The 17,665-nt window shown below is 34.7% G+C and overlaps 1 protein-coding gene across 17 annotated transcripts in view; it reads left to right on the top strand.

Moving 5' to 3' along the window:
- The window catches only part of UNC79 (unc-79 homolog, NALCN channel complex subunit), a 364,853-nt gene that overhangs the window by 207,876 nt on the left and 139,312 nt on the right, over window positions 1-17,665 (top strand). For all 17 annotated transcript variants that reach the window (XM_074235468.1, XM_074235454.1, XM_074235458.1 and 14 more), the window contains exon 20: window positions 14,223-14,364. In XM_074235468.1, the coding sequence (XP_074091569.1) occupies window positions 14,223-14,364 (142 nt within the window). The remainder of the gene's footprint in view (window positions 1-14,222; window positions 14,365-17,665) is intronic.

Genomic DNA, 17,665 nt, shown 5'->3' on the forward strand with positions numbered 1-17,665 from the left:
ACTGGGGTTAGGGTTAGCAAAATGTCATGGAACACTATTGTTCTATTAGAAACCAGGATGGATGGGAATTCAGGGAAGCCTGGAAGGATTTGCATGACCTGACACTGAGTGAGATGAGCAGAACCAGACAAACACTATACACCCTAACAGCAACATGGGGGTGATGTTCAACCTTGATGGACTTGTTCATTCCATCAGTGCAACAATCAGGTACATTTTGGGGCTCTCTGCAATGGAGAATGCCATCTGTATCCAGAGAAAGAACTATGGAGTTTGAACAAAGACCAAGGACTATGACCTTAAATTTAGAAAAAAATTGATATCTTATTGTCTGATCTTGCTATCTCTTTTACTTTATGTTTTTTCCTTAAGGATATGATTTCTCTCATCACACTCAATTTGGATCAATGTATACCATGGAAACAATGTAAAGACTGGCAAGTTGCCTTCTGTGGGAGGTGGGGGGAGGGAAGTAAGATTAGGGAAAAATTGTAAAACTCAAAATAAATAAAATCTTTAATAAAAAAGAGAATAAATTTCATGACTAAAAAAAAGAAAATCCTTTTTGAGGGGGCAGCTAGTTGGCACAGTAGATAGAGCACCAGCCTTGGAGTCAGGAGGACCTAGTTCAAATGTGATATAAAACACTTAATAATTACCTATCTGTGTGACCTTGGGCAAGTCACTTAACCCCATTGCCTTGCAAAAAAATTTTAAAAATCCTTTGTGACCTCTTTCAAGAGGACTTTTTGGCATTGAGACCAATTCAGATTATCCTTTGAGGCCTCACATGTAGGCATTTTACCACTTTCTTCTTTCATGTTTTGATCTTCTCTGTTGCAATAATAATAGCTTTCAATGGTTAGGGCTCTTTTTTTTTTTTTTGCTCATCTTTTAAAAAAGTTGAGCTCTGCTCCTGGGGAAGAAGGGGGCACTGTCCTAAATTTCTTGTCTTGGGGCCAAGGGGTCTGGTCACTTGCTTTTTTGCATTGGGATCTCAGGTCCTGATAGTTTGCCCCCCTGCTCTGGAGTGGCCCAGCCTAGTCATGCCTGATGTGCTAAGGTTCTGGAGCTCACAGTATGCCTTTTATGTTAGGATTGGAGGCCTCACAGCTGTCCAGCTGTGCCACTAATCTGCTAAACTGGGACTAAGGGGCCTCATTTGCTGACTCTGTGCTAAGTGCCTCTTACCTACCCTCTGCCTGTGCTGGGCTGCACTCTCCTTTTATCCAAGTAAGACAAATGTTTTCTGAAGTCTTCCTAGAACATCTTCAGCTGGAAAATTGTTTCACTTCATCTTTTTGTGAGTTTTGCCACTCCAGAATCTATTTCTGGCTTGATTAAATTTGTTTCAGAAGAAAGGTGGGAAGAGCCCAGGCAACTTCCTGACTTCTCTTTTCCATCTTGAGTCCGTCTTTCCTACCTTCCCCGTAAAAACTCTTTTGTATCTCTGTTATGTAAGATTATTCACACCATTATTCTTCCCTCTTCACCTTTTCCTCAGTGGATTCCCTCTTTCTGATCCTTTAATTTTATTATTTAGATATACCATCACAGTTAAATCATATCCTGTCTATCATTCTGTCTAATTGGCCTAATAATGTTCTACTCCTTCTGACTGTTCTAATAATGATAAAGCTCCCAGGAGTTATTATCATCATCATTTGATATAGGAATATAAATAATTTAACCTTATTGAACATTTCATGATTTCTCTTTCCTGTTTACCTTTTTATGCTTCTCTTGAGTCTTGTATTTGAAAGTCATGTTTTATTTAGCTCTGATCTTTTTTATCAGGAAATCTCTAAAGTCCTCTATTTTATTTAATGTTCATTTTTTCCCCTAAAGGATAATATTAAGTTTTTTTTGAATAGGTGATTTTTGTTAATCTTAGCTCCTTTGCCCTCTAGAATGTCATATTCCAAACCCTCTGATTCTTTAATGTAAAAGTTGCTAAATCTTGTGTTATCCTGAGTATGTCACCAGGATATTTGAATTGTTTCTTTCTGGGTGCTTGCAATTTTTTTTCTCCTTGACCAGGGGTTTCTGGAATTTGCCTATAGTTTTCCTGGACGTTTTCATTTTGAGATCTCTTTAAAGAGGTGATTGGTGGTTTCTTTTACTTTCTCTTTTACTTTCTGGTTCTAGGTTATCAGTACAGTTTTTCTTGACAATTTCTTGATATATAATGTCCAGACCTTTTTTTTTTTTTAATAATGGCTTTCAGGTAGTTCAATATTTTATATATTTTTTCTTTTAAAGATTTTATTTACTTTGAGTTTTACAATTTCCCCTCTAATCTTGCTTCCCTCCCCCCACCCCCCATAGAAGGCAATTTCCCAGTCTTTACATTATTTCCATGGTGCACATTGATCCAAATTGAATGTGAGGAGAGAGAAATCATATTTTTAAGGAAGAAAAGTAAAGTATAAGAGATAGCAAGATTATATAATAAGATATCAGTTTTTTCCTAAATTAAAGATAATAGTCCTTGGTCTTTGTTCAAACTCCATAACTCTTCCTCTGGATACAGATGGTCTTCTCCATCTAAGATAGCCCCAAATTGTCTCTAATTGTTGCACTGATGGAATGAGCAAGTCCATCAAAGTTGATTATCACCCTCATGTTGCTGTTAGGGTATACAATGTTTTTTTGGTTTTGCTCATCTCCCTCAGCATCAGTTCATGCAAATCCCTCCAGGCTTCCCTGAATTCCCATCCATCCTGGTTTCTAATAGAACAGTAGTGTTCCATGACATACATATACCACAGTTTGTTAAGCCATTCCCCAATTGAAGGACATTTACTTGATTTCCAATTCCTTGCCACCACAAAGAAAGCTGCTACGAATGTTTTTGTTTAAGTGATGTTTTTAGCCTTTTTCATCATCTCTTCAGAGCATAGATCCAGTAGTGGTATTGCTGGTTCAAAGGGTATGCACATTTTTGTTGCCCTTTGGGCATAATTCCAAATTGCTCTCCAGAAAGGTTGGATGGGTTCACAGCTCCACCAACAGTGTATTAGTGTCCCAGATTTCCCACATCCCTTTCAACATTGATCATTATCCTTTCTGGTCATATTGGCCAGTCTGAGAGGTGTGAGGTGGTACCTCAGAGAAGCTTTAATTTGCATTTCTCTAATAAGTACTGATTTAGAGCAGTTTTTCATGTGACTATGGGTTGCTTTGATTTCCTCATCTGTAAATTACCTTTGCCTATTCTTTGACCACTTGTCAATTGGGGAATAGTCCAATATTTTTTTAAATGATCTCTTAATCTATTTTTCCAAGTCATTTGTTTTTCCAATGAGATATTTAATATTTTCTTGTATTGTTTATTCTTTTAATTTTGTTTTATTGCTTCCTGATGTCTCATGGAGTTATTAGCTTTTGTTTGTCCAATTCCAATTCCAATTTTTTTTTTTTTAGTTTTTGCAAGGCAATGGGGCTAAGTGGCTTGCCCATGGCCACACAGCTAGGTAATTATTAAATGTCTGAGGTCAGATTTGAACTCAGGTACTTCTGACTCCAGGGTTGGTGCTCTATCTACTGCACCAACTAGCTGCCCCCCAATTCTAATTTTTAAGGAATTTTTTTTTTCAGTGAGCTTTTGTATATCCTTTTCCATTGGGCCAATTTTTTTTTTAAGGAGTTTCTCTCTTCAGTGACTTTTATACCTTTTTTACATTAGTATTTTTTGTATTTCTTTTTCCAAGTTTTTGGATTTGTTTGAATAACACTCATTTATTTCCCCAGTTTTCCTTTTATTTCTCTTATTTAATTTTTAGAATCCTTTTTGAGCTCTTTCAGAAATTCTTTTTGGGCTGAGACCAATTTTCTTTGAGACTTTGGATGTAGCTATTTTGACTTTGTTGTCTTTTTTTGACTTTGAGTTTTGTTATTCTCTGTTGCCATCATAACTTTTTATAGTCAGGTTCTTTTTTTGTTGTTTGCTAATTTTCCTAGCCTATTTCTTGACTTTAGACTTTATTTTGAAGTTGGACTTTGCTCCTGGGATATTTTGTGCTGTTATTTTCAGAGATAATTCTAAGGGTCTGTAAGTTTTCAGTCCTTTCAAGGTGATATGATATAAGGAGACTTATGATAATTGCTTTCCTGATTTTTGCTGTAGTATGTGAACAGCCACAGGAGCTCTTTTCTTCTCTGAAATTGTGACCAGAGTCCCTGGTCTTTCTTGCCTGGGACTATTATTGAAATTATATAGGGGCAGTACAACAAAGTCCTTCATCCAGCATTAGCAAAGGGTCCTCTGTAATCTCCTTCTGACCAGTTTTCCAGTCTCCTTACTGTCTGTGACCCAAGAACTCTGGAGCCATCACTGCCATTTCAGTTTGAAAGGGTATGGCCTGTCTAAGACTGACATGTGATTGTGTAATCTGTGCTGGACTGTTCTCTGCTGCTGCCCCATGAAACAGACCTTTCCTATTGACCTTCTGTGTTATCCTGGCCTGGAAAATTGTTTCATGCCTTCCTTTTGTTGTTTCTGTTGCTCCAGAATTCATTTTTAGATCCCATTTAAATTCAGAGGGGAATTTGAGAATTCAGCTGAGTCTTTTCCTTTACTCCATATCTTGTTCCACCCATAATTTCTTTAGCCCTTACTGGCTTCTACTTTGTTTCCTGTTTGCTTTTGCCACAAAAAGTGCTATTAAAATAATTTTGTGTAGGTAAAGCCTTCCTTTTTTGTCAATGATCTTATTAGAATATTTGGTTACTAGAGGAATCCCTGGATCAAAGAATATGGACAGTTTAGGTACTTTTTTTTTAATAATTCCAAATTGTTTAGAGAATGGTCATACAAATTCACAGCTTTACTAACAATATATTTGTCATTCCAGCTCTCCATTTCAGAAACCCTCCAATATTGACTATTCACATAATTTAATAACTTTGTCAATTTTCTGGGCATGCTATGTTTTTGTTTGAATTTATTTTATTATTTATAATTTGGAACATTATTTCATATGATTATTAATTAACAGTGTTCAGTTATTTTGAGAACTGTTCATAATCATTGACCATTTATCTTTGGAGAATAGCTTTTTATACTATTTTTCTTAGTTGTCTCTATATTTTGAAATCTGACCTTTATTAGAGATATTTGCTACAAATTTCCCCTCATTGACTGCTTACCTTGTAATCTTAGTTGAATTAATTTTGTCCTTAAGAAAGTTTTTCATTGTCATAAAATCAAAATTATTTCTTTTGTTTTTAGTCTTTTCCTATCTTCTTACTCTTTCATACATGTATTCTGTCCCTCTGTCCTAGAATTTGTTCTAAGTTTTGGACTGCAGCCCTACCCCCCCGCTTTGGAGAAGCTCTTTGAAGGCTAGGATCTATGTCTTTTGTCTCTCTCTGTATTCCCTTTGTACATAATAAGCTCTTCTTAAACTTTGAGTTAGATTGTATTCTTGACTCCAGGTCATTGTACAGGCAATACTTCTCCCCTCTATCTCTTACCCATGTCCTAGAATGCTCTCTCTTATCACCTTTCCTTTCTTAACATCCTTAAATTTATTCAAGGCTTAGCTCAGGAAAAATTATTTTAAAAAAGAATGTTTCTCATACTTCCTTTCTATCTTTTTAATGCTCTGTTTAACTTTCTCCCAGTCTATTCTTTTTCTTATCTCTCCTCTCTCCTTTTTTGTTCCTGTTTCCCTTTAGAAAACCTTAATTTTTCTATATCTTTGTATGTAGATATATGTGTATCTGTTCAACTTTTCTTTATTTTGATAAGAGTGAGATCAAGCAATGCTTACTCTCCTCACCCTTCCTTCATATTTGTATACTAATTTTCTTGGGCATCTCATTTATGTTTGTGATCAAGAAGTCCTCCAACTATTGGGTAAATAAATCCTGTGAATAAGAGGCCAACTATACACCAATACCAATCAAGTGCCATTTATATGGTAGGTGGAACAGCTTAGCTGAAGCAGGGGAAAGATGGAAGGTGATATGTGCCTGGCAAGTTGAATCATCACTGCCACAGGGACCCAAGAGTCTTTGGAATTAGCAATGTCTACTGCACAGTCCCTGTCCCATTATTTTGGAAAGCAGCCCTAGAGGAGCCTAGTAAATGCTCTGCAGTTAGTTGTTCTTGCCATATTTATTGAAACCCTAGAAAACAAAGTTCTTATCACCAAAGTCCTAGACAAATTCAGCAGCAGAAACTAATGTAGTCTTAATAATTGGAAATAACATTAAAGAAGAGACAATCTCATTTTCTTTGCCACAATATTCTCAGGATCATAGGACCTTTCCATCTAATTTGCAGTTGAAACCTTCCATATATGATTTCTTTCATTAGAATATTAACTCTTTGAGGGCAGGGACTGTCTTTTTCTTTTTGTAGTGCATTACATATAGTAAATACTTAATAATGGTTCATTCATTTATTCAGTAGTAGATTCCTCCTCCTTTCTCACTTATTTCCTACTGTATTCTTTTTTTTCTCCAATTTATTTCCTTTTTAAAAACCAATGTAATAATCTATGATCTGGGAGGAACTAAGAGAGCAAAGTGGTGGAATGCTCCACAAAGCTTCTGACCCACCATAGTTCCTGGTATCTGTAGTTCCACCTGTATTTCTCCCTATATCAAGCTAAACTGACTCACTGTAACATTTCTGAATTTCCCCATCAGGATTCAATCAATATAGAGACGTTTTGTGGAGCAAATCACAACTCCACTATCATGTCATCAGAAAATAGGGATAATGTTATTTTCTCCTTATCTATCTTTATACCTATAATTTCTTATTCTTATTTCATTACTAGCATTTTCAGAACTATATCAAATATTAGTAGACAGAGCTACATTCTTGTTATACTCCTGTATTTCTATGGAAACTTCTAGCATATCTCCAGTGTATTTGCATCCTGCTTTTTTTAATTGAAACATTTTAATAATGTTATTTTTTCTCAATTACATGTAAAGACTTTTTTAAAGATTCACTTAAATACTATAAATGCTCCCTAACTTCTCCTTACTCTAAGATGTTAAATAATTTGATATATTTATTTATGTACAATCATGTAAAACACATTTCCTTATTAGTCATATTATAAAAGAAGAAACAGACCAAAAGAAAAAACTCATGAGAAAAATAAAGGGGGAAAAAAGAGTAGTTTTCAATATGCATTTAGATTTTATCAGTTCTTTCTCTAAATGTAGATAGCATTTTTCTCATGAATCATTTGTAATTGTCTTAGATCACTGTATTGCTGATCATAGCTAAGTCATTCACAATTGATCATTGTGTAATATTGTTGTTACTGTATACAATTTTCAGATTCTGTTCATTTTGTATCAGTTCATGTAAATCATTCTGTTCAACATTTCTTATATTACAGTAGTGTTCCAATGAAATCATATATCATAACTTGTTCATTCATTCTCCAATTGATGGGTGTTACCTTAATTTCCAATTACACCACAAAAGAGCTGCTACAAATATTTTTATACAAATAAGTCCTTTTCCCTTTTTAAAATCAAATTGGCATACAGACCTAATAGTGATATTGCTGGATCAAAATGTGTATTACAGTTTTATTGCCCTTTGGGCATAGTTTCAAATTGCTCTCCAAAATAGTTGCATCAGTTCACAACTCCACTAACAGTGCATTAGTGTCCCAATTTTCCTGCATCCTCTCCATTTATTATTTTCTTTTTCTATCATATTAGCCAGTCTGATAGATGTGAGGTGGTATCCCAGAGTTATTTTAATTTGCATTTCTCAGATCAATAGTAATTTAGTTGGTTTTGGTTTTAGATAGATATTTTATGATATGTAAAAAGCCCTTTATATTTATACTTTGTGGTCTATTTTGAGCTTACATAAGTATTGTTTGCCATAGGTTTTTATACATCTTTCGAGTGAATTATGTGTTTTTTGATGTTTTTTAAAAAATATAATTCATCATGTTGGTAGTTTTCTTAATATTGAACCTTCCTTGCATCCCTGTCTTAAATATTACTTGGTCACAATACATAATTCCTGAACAAATCTCTCTAGTCTTAACAAATTTGAATCAACATTCATTAATGCTATTAGTCTATAATTCTGTGTTTTGCTTTTCCAAGGATTAGGTATTAGAACTATATTTGACTCATAAAAGGATCCTGGTAGAGTGCTTCTCAATTATTGAGGAAAATTTGAGTAGTATTGTTATTATTTTTTTAATGTGATAGAATTCTGTGAATTCATCAAGATCAAGAGTTTTCTTTGGTGTTGTATTTCAAAGTTTCTACTCAGCTTTGATCTTTTCAGAAAGTCTTTGATTATATTAAAAGTCTGTTTTTTCTTCTTTAGAGTTATACTTAATTTTACTTGGTAAATTAATTTTAAGTTATTATATTTAAATTACTTTAAAATTGTATTGCAACATTCTTTCCTTCATATTAGCTTCTGCTAAGTTTTATATTGATTCTGAATGAGTTTCTCGATCCTTGAACTCCTTTTTTTCTTTTTGGTGATTTTCTTTGACTCAAAAACTTTGGATTTTGGTTATGGCATTTCTGGTATCATCACTTTGGTCTTTCTTTTAGAAGGTGAATAATGTATTATTTTTATTTTTACTTTGCCAACTAGTACTAATAGAGTTGTATTATGATCTTTATGATCTGTTAAAATATGATATCCAGTTTTTGGGGGCAGGGAGTTGTTAATAGTTTTTTGGGTGATCTGAAGAGTCTAAAATTGTGTCCTTGGCCTGTTTTTTTTTTTTTTTTTGTTAATTATTTGTGATACTTATTATCTTACATTTTTTCCTATCTTTTGACTTAGATATAATTTCTTGTTATCTTGTACAAACATCATCATCAACTTGTAATCTTTCCAGAGTTTGTAGCAAGTTTGTAGGACATCTAGGTTGTATAGTAGTAGAGCACCAGTCCTGGAGTCAGGAAGACCTGAGAGCAAATCTGGCCTCAGACAGTTGACACTTAGTCATGTCAACTTGGGCAAGTCATTTTAACTCTGATTGCCTCAGATCCAAGGTCATCTCCAGTCATTCTGATTCTTATCTGACTACTGGACCCAGAGTCAAATGGCTCTGGAAGAGAAAGTGAGACTGTTGATTTACAGCATAGCATTTCCTCACTCAAATTTAATTCCCTTGTGTGCCATGGTATCACCTTCCTGATGTCATAGTCTTCTTCAAGAATAAACATCGTCATCATCATTGTCATCATCAATTTCTTATCTCATGGAGTCAGTGAGTTTTGTTTACTCTATTTTATTATTTTAGGAAATTCATCATTTTGGCAAAGTTTGCTATCTTCTATACTAAGCTATAAATCCTTTCCTTGTTTGTTTGTTTTTTGATGTTTGTAAAACAAAGGGGTTAAATGACTTAATGAAAGTTACACAACTAATAAGTATCAAGTTTCTGTGGCTGGATATGAACTTAGGTCTTCCTGACTACAGGACTCATACTCCATCTACTATACTACCTAGTTGCCCCAAGTTAGTTATTCTTCTTTTCATTTTTTCTTCACAATCTTTAATTTCATTTTTGTCACTTATTTTTTCTAGAGCTCTTGTAAACGTCTTGAAGCCCTGACTTTTTTTGACATGACATGACATGACAGAGGCTTTGTAGTTGATAAAGAGTCATAATCTTTCAATTTCTTCTTGTCTTTTTCTAAAAACATAGTATTTCTTCACTGCAATTGGAACTTTCAGTTAGGTGGCTATTGGAATAACATAGGTAAGGGATTATGAGGAATGCTGAGATTAGAGCTGGAATGAAGATGGTAGTATTGTGAATGGAGAGGAGAGAGATTTGAGAAATGCAGAGGTAGAATAAGCAGAACTTGGCTTATGATTGGGTATGGGGGAAATAAGAGATGAGAAAGAGTTGATGATGTGAACCTTAATGATTTAAAGGATGGCAGTGTCCTTGACAGAAACAGTTAAATCATGAAGAAAGGTGGAAGGGGGGGGATGAGTGTTTTTCTGTTGGATTTAAGATAGGGCATTCATTTATAAATGTCCTTTAAGTACTTTGTTATTTGAGACTGGTTATTAGGAACTCGACTAGACCTGAATTTTTCGATCTGGGACTTATCGGTACAGAAATGATAATTAAATTCTTGGGAATTTATGAGATCACTGAGAGAGTATAAAAAGGGATAGATGAGGGCTCATGGCAGAGCTTTGGGGTGGGTGAGACATAGATGATAATCCAACAAAGGGAAACTGAGACATGGCAAGACATAAGGAGAGCAGGGTCATGAAAACTTGGAGAAGATTGTATCTTGGAGAAAAGAGTGGCGGCTAGTGTCAGATGGTGTAGAGATATAGTGGAGGATTGAGGAAAGATTATCAGTTTTGGCATTTGAGAGGTTATTTGTATTGTATGTCAAATCTGGCCTAGTGTTTCACTCTTGATTGGAATGAATATGACTTTATTTGTAAACTGTCTTGCATTAACAAAAAGATTACTTAACAGTAACATGGAAGGAAAACTAAGCAAGGATACAGCATTGGTTCAGGTAGGCATAACTAACCCTTTTCTCCATATAACTTTAGACAAAGCAAGTTAAGTTGAATGATGAGATTAGTCTCTAGTTTGGAAAGGGTTTAGAAAAGAGTACAGGAAAGTGGAGACAAGTATAGTCAGAGTTTTTCTAGGATTTTTGTTGTAAAGGGAAAATGAATATAGGATCCATGTATGAGAGAATGACTGAGTCAGTTGAGTTTTTTTTTTTAAGATTGGTGGAGATTTGGTTTGCAGATAGCAGGGAAGGAGCTTGTAGGCATGGAGATAGAATATTAGAGAGTGGGATGATTAGGGGGTCATGGTGCTGTTGGAGATGGTTAGGGGTGAATTTAGAGTCACAAATAGAGAGTATGGCTTTGCAAAGAGAACAGCCACCTCTTCAAATATTAGAGCAAAGAAATAGTTATAGGACATGAAGGAATTTTGAAATATTCAATAGAAGCAAGAGGGAACTTTAGACTTCATTTTCTCAGTGAAGTTTTCAGTAAAGTTCTCTGCTGAGGGGGGAGGGAAGCTGTGCGAGAGGTTGAAGGAATGAAGAAAAGTTTTTGAATAAACACTGGTAGCAGTATACTAGAGAATTGGTTAAAAAAGCAGACCCTCTTGAAATTAGATATCATAAGTTTTCAGTGAACTCAAGCATTAATAAGCATGTGACTCACATTTGAACAGCATATAAGAAAGAGCGGTGAAAGTAAATAGTGGAGGTTAGGATTTGGCAAAACATATGTAGCAAGAACATAAAGAGGCCAGAACACAGATGAGTTGGTCAATCAGTGAGACAAGATTGGGAAAGAAAGCAAAACTATTATAATGGTGAAGACTAGACAGTATGGAGGAACTAGAGGTCATTATGAAGAAAAGGAAAGTTTTCAGAATAGTGAAGTACAAGGGAACACAGAAAGATAGAGGGTTATGGTTAAATAGAGGAATTTCAGAGTTCTTAGTCATGGAAATGGACCCTTATCAAGTAAGTAGTGAGACAGATAGTATCTCATTTCCTTTATATATTTAAATTGTATTTTTATCTATTCCTTTCACATGATACCCTATATTCCATCTCCATGTATTTTCCTCACAATTGTATAAGATTGGCATGAATACTATTGTGACTTTTCCTTCTTCATCATAGGGGTTAGGAGTACAATGACCCTGCAATTTGGAAAAATCCATGTAAATTTTTTTGGTCCTTCATTTATACAAGAGAAGTCAGAATTATTATGGTATTAAAGCTAAAATATAATGACATTATAAATACTACGCACATATTTCTCAGTTTCTGAACTTTTATCTGCTGGCTTTTGATTGATGTCTGTGGCTTCCACAAAATACCCCCCCCCCATTCCCATTTAATTTCTTATAGTGACACTGCAAGGGGGAATATTGGGATATGGAAGGATAGCTCTAGTCTTATTTTTAAAAATTTATCAAAATTTATTTATTTATTTATTGGTTTATGCAAGGCAGTGGGGTTAAGTGACTTGCCCAAGGTCACACAGTTAGGCAATTATTAAGTGTTTGAGGTGAGATTTGAACTCAGGTTCTCCTGACTCCAGGATCAATGCTCTATCTACTGTGCCACCTAGCTGTCCTCTATTCCTATTTTAAAACTCAGAAACTGAGACTTATTGAATGTGAATTTATCTATGTCACATATTAATTAGTATAGCTAGCATTTGAACCCAGGTCTTCTGATTCCAAATCTAGGACAATGCTTGATCAGTTGCCTGGACCTTTCCACAATAGTGAGATGGAAATATTTGGCTGAGATCATTATTATATGATAGTCATCACTATCAATACCACCACAACTATCATCATCATAATCATCATCATCATTTGACTTGAGGGAAATTTTCTTCTATTTCAAACTGTATAAAACATTGGCTGATATGATGGTTAAATAAGTAATTTCCAAACAGAACTGATTTTCAGCTAAACTGAGGAGTTTGTATTTGGAGATACTTCATTTTCTATATTAACTCCTATTCTAGATACATCTTTATCATCCTACTTGTTTCATCCATTTTCTCAGTTTGCTTTCAACTAATCTTTGCTAAAGTGTTAATTAGTAATGAAAGCTTTAGATTATGGAGATCCTTCCTGTGGCTATTTACATTTTTAAAAAGGACTTTTGAATATTGAAAAATCTTTAAGACCCAGGAGAATCAAATTATGATGACAGAATGAGAGGCAGTGGGATTGAGATATTATATTGAATGGAGGCCCTGCCTAGTACCAACTCAAATCTGACCATGCTGGTAACCTATTAGTGCTCCTAAGACTAGATTAAAAGAAATTCTGTTTTTGTCTCTAAATTAATATTCTTTGACATCCTATTTTCCTCAGACTTGCATTTGGGAGAGAGCATGACTATAAAGAAAGAACATTGATGGTGGCAAAAATAGAAACAATGGGTAACCATCAATTATGTTTGAACAAATCATGCTATTTTAATGTAATGAGATATTTTTGCAATATAAGAAATGAAAAAATGTGAATAATAAAGAGAAACTTGGCAAGATTTATTTGAACTGATGTGAGCAAAGCAAAAAGAAAAAATATCATTTTTACCAGAACAACCACAGTAATATAATGGAAAATAATTATAAATGAAATAGAATTCACATTAATATAGTGACATTCATGATTCCAGAGGCCTGAGGATGAAGCACACTTCATGGTTTTTGGTGGAGATGGTGGAGTGAGATGCTTTCCTACATTGCCAATGCATCATTTTTTCTGCTTAACTTCTTTCTTAAAAGGAAGGGCTCTCTTGGTCAGTGTTAATGATAGTAATGTAAAGGAAAGCATGAGTAAATGAATTTTTAAAATGGTCTTGGTCAGAGGACCAAAATTTGAGTATTGACTGTGCTTCTCAATGGTGTGACCTTGGACAAGTCATTTTGCTTCTTCTAAACCTCAATATGTTTATTTTGTAAAATGAAGGTAGTTAAAGTCATTCCTATGTCATAAAAAGAGCAGCTGGAATGCTGGACTTGGAGTCAGGAAGACTCATCTTATTGAGTTAAAATCTGATCCCAGAGACTTACTAGCTATGAAACCTGAGCAAGTCCTCAGTTGTAAAATGATCTGGAGAAGGAAATGGCAAACCACTCTGGTATCTTTGCCCACAAAACCCCCAAATGATGTCATGAAGAATTGAACATAACTGATAATCAACTGAAATGTCATAGTATTGTTTTAAAACATTATAGAAATATGTTATTACTATGAATAGATAAAGCTTTTATTATGCATTCACTATATGCCAGACATAACTCTATGATATAGTAAAATTTTATCATTCTCATTTAACAAATGAGAAAATTGAGGAAGAGTAGAATCAAGTGACTTGTACAGGATTATAAGGTTAGTAAGAATTAGACTTGGAATTTAAAGTCCAATCTTTCCATGACACTAATAATAATGTGGTATAAATTTATTTAAAATTAAAAGTAAAGACAAAATGCTTATGTCAGGAAAATAATTTCCAAACCTCATGAATCCTACCAACTTGACAGTTTTACTATTTATTTCCAATATTTATTCCCAAATAAAGGAGAAATCTTTCCCAAAGGTTAATTGGACATCATTGGATCTCTTTATATTGCCTGAAATATATCACTAGACCCTCTTTAGTTTTCATGGAGGCTTTTGTGTTATGAAATTCATGAAACTTCTTGTCTGTTCTTTTAGGAACCTACAGACAACCTTGAGGACAGTCTTCTTTATTCCCGGCCTGAATTTATAATAGGCACTGAAGGAGAAGAGGATGAGAACCTCGTTGCAAAACACGAAGAGAATCCTGGAAATCATACTGAACTCCCTGAAAACATTGGTAAGTCAATGTAATATGAAATTCTGGGTGGAGCATTAGATCAACCTGAGCTTTAGGAGTAAGTACATTTAAGCCTTGGGCTTATTGAATGAACACACCAACCTAGGAATTAATTCTTTTCCTAGAAGTATAAACTGAACAGAATATAGGGCAGGGATGGGGCTTTTGTGTGTTGGTGATTATGGGGCAATAAATAGTCCCAGGGGAATAAACATTTAGGGAAAGAAGCAGTCCCAAAAAAAGGATATTTTGCTGAATTAGAATTTATTGGAGTGATATAAGAGTCTGCTAGTAATGAAGTTAGATAAGAAGTGGGAAAAGCTACACTTTGAGCATATTTAATTCAAAACTGAAAATTAAGATAATCAAGAAATGATTAGATATAGTGGGTTAGCAGTATTTCAGTTCTCACTAATCAGGGCAGAAAAGCCTGTGTGGAATTCCAAAGTCAAGTAGGCTAACTCCCCCAGGGAGGAGAGTATGATGAATTTGATGTTTGGAATTGAAATTCAGAGTTTTACTGTTGGAGGAAAGAAGAAAGAGGCAGCTACCTATAAAGTAGATGGCAAGACACCCAGACAAGTGTTAGTTTATGGTGGTTGGCTTGTAAAGTATTCTTTTGATATTGTGTTCTGCAGTTTTGCCAGGAATCAAATTTGTAGACCCAGAGTTTGCAGACTATTATCTTCCTTGTTTTGAAAATCATGGCAAAATTTGCTTTTTTCTCATCATGTGGAATCATTTTATATCATTTTCAACAATGGCTCAATGATATATTCATTCAAAATGCATTTATTAAATTAAAAAATAAAATAGATGATCAAAAATAGACAGGAGGCAGCAAAGATGAATAGATATACCTGAAAATGACTATGATGGGGTGAGATTTAATTTTTTAAAAATTATATAAATATTTTACTTGTTTCTCTAACTACATACAGTGGTAGTTTTTAACCAATCTTTTTTTGCAAGATTTTGAGTTTTACATTTTTTCTCCCTCCCTCCCTTCCCTCCCCCTTCCATACAGGCTCTACGTTTGTAACAATGCTAAACATAGATTGAAAGGAAGAAAGAAAACATTAGTGATATCAAAATGACATAATACATAAGACATCTTTTAAAAAGTGAAGATAATAAACTTTGGGCTCCATTTAAACTCCATTTAGACTCTTTCTCTGGACATGTATGGTATTTTCCATCTCAAGTCCCTTAAAATTGATTATTGACTTGCTGAAATGAACAAGTCCATTACAGTTGATCATTACCCCATGTTGTGTTAGTGTGAATAATGTTCTGGTTCTGCTCATTTCACTCAGTATCAATTCATACAGATATTTCCAGGTTTTTCTGAAATTCCATCCCTCATGATTTCTTATAGAACAATAGTGTTCCATCACATACATATTTATTCAGTCATTCTCTGATTAATGGACATACCCTCAATTTCCAATTCTTTCCCATTACCAAAAGAACTGCTATGAATATTTTTGCACATGAGGGATTTTTACCCCTTTCCATGATTTCTTCAGTAGTGGTATTGCTGGATCAAAAAAGGTAGGCACCATATTATTGCCCTTTGGGCATAATTTGGGGCATAATTCCAAATTGCTTTCCAGAAAGGTTGGATCAGTTCACAACTCCACCAACAATTCATTAATGTTCCAGGTTTTCCACATCCCCTCCAAAATCGATCATTATCCTTTTTAGAGAATGACTATGATGTTGAAATAAAGGGCATCAATAACATTAAAAAAAACTTTTAAAAGGAAAAAAAACCAAGATGCATTTATTAAGCATTAAGATACTCTTCTAAGAACTAGAGAACAACATGTATACATAAAAATAAGCACAATATATGAACAAAAACCATTCAGGGGATGGGAGAGAATTAGGAAAGGCCTTCTAAGGGACATGCCACATAAAACTGGATCTTGAAGGCAGCCAAGATTTCTGTGGGGAGGAAGAATGTATCAGCCATGGGGAGATAGCCTGTGCAGGGGTGCGAAGGGGTAGGAGAGAGAGAGAATGTCATACAGTGGGAGAACAGATAGGTCAGTTTGTCTTCAGAAATGTGAAGTCAGTTGGGAAAGGATAGGTGGAGTCCTGATTATTAAGAACTTTAAATGCCAAAACAAAGAGTTTGTATTTTATCCTTGAGCAAATAGGGAGTTGTCACTGAAGATTCTAGAACAAATGACTCAAATGATCAGAATTGTGCTTTAGAATGAAAATTGAGGATGAACTTGAAGCAGGGAATTAGGAGGGTGCAATAGTATACATGAGAGTTGATTTGAGTGGGGAGAGGGGGACAAAAGAGAGATCTACAGATGTCCTTAAAGTTGCTCTTCCATAGTAGTCCTTCCCTCCATGATTTCTCCTGTTTTTGTTGAATTTGCCATTAATGATCTTGCACTTGGTAGGCCACCCTGCTCCACAGTTCTGCTTCTTGCAGACCTCAGCAGAATGCTTTTTTGCCCTCCATTACTCTGCGGTTCTTCCAGCCTGTCATTCTGTCATTCTCAATTCTTAGTAGATGACATTTATTTCTTCTGCTGGGACCAGCTCTAACATTCTGTAGGCAAAGACTGTTAAAGATTCTATCTTTTTTGAGAATGTTTATATATTTCTATGTCCAAGCAGCTCAACTTCCTTATGTTATCTTTTGAATAAATTCCATGTTTCCAGCCCTTATAGCAGAAGAGGTCTCTGATAGCCAGAATAAACATGCCATCTTCTACTTACAAGTAATCCTTTCTCCTTGATTCTATGATGGCCCTTTGTTATCTTTCACAATTTGTGTGTTCTCTTCCCTGGAGCTCAGTGTGAATAGCTTTTATCCAGACAGTAGTACCTGGTTGACTAGGGATCTTAATCTCTAACCTTAACCTGGGGTTCAGGACCTAAAAACAAATTGGGTAGAACAAAGATTAAAAGCAAAATGAACTAAGTACATGGCTGATATTCTAATTCATATTTAATTATTATTATTATTAATTATTATTAATTCCACTTATCTAAACATTTGCTTTTATGAAACAACCTAATTCTGCCTTACATTTTTTTTCACAACCTCTACCCCTGATGATTCTTATTCATGGTGCAGTAGCTGTCATTGCTTCTTTGACTTTTCCTGTGAGTCATTGAACAAAATATAGAGAACCTACTATGCTTGAGTTAATGGTGTAACATAAATCTTGCTCTGAAGGAGCATATAATCTGGTCGGGACAAGGAGAGGTGGAGTTCATTAGGGAGAAATGCACACAATGGACTCTAGAAAAATTTGATTTTCTCAGTTGCTGA

This window comes from Macrotis lagotis, chromosome 4 (assembly GCF_037893015.1).
Source record: "Macrotis lagotis isolate mMagLag1 chromosome 4, bilby.v1.9.chrom.fasta, whole genome shotgun sequence".
Taxonomy (NCBI): domain Eukaryota; kingdom Metazoa; phylum Chordata; class Mammalia; order Peramelemorphia; family Peramelidae; genus Macrotis; species Macrotis lagotis.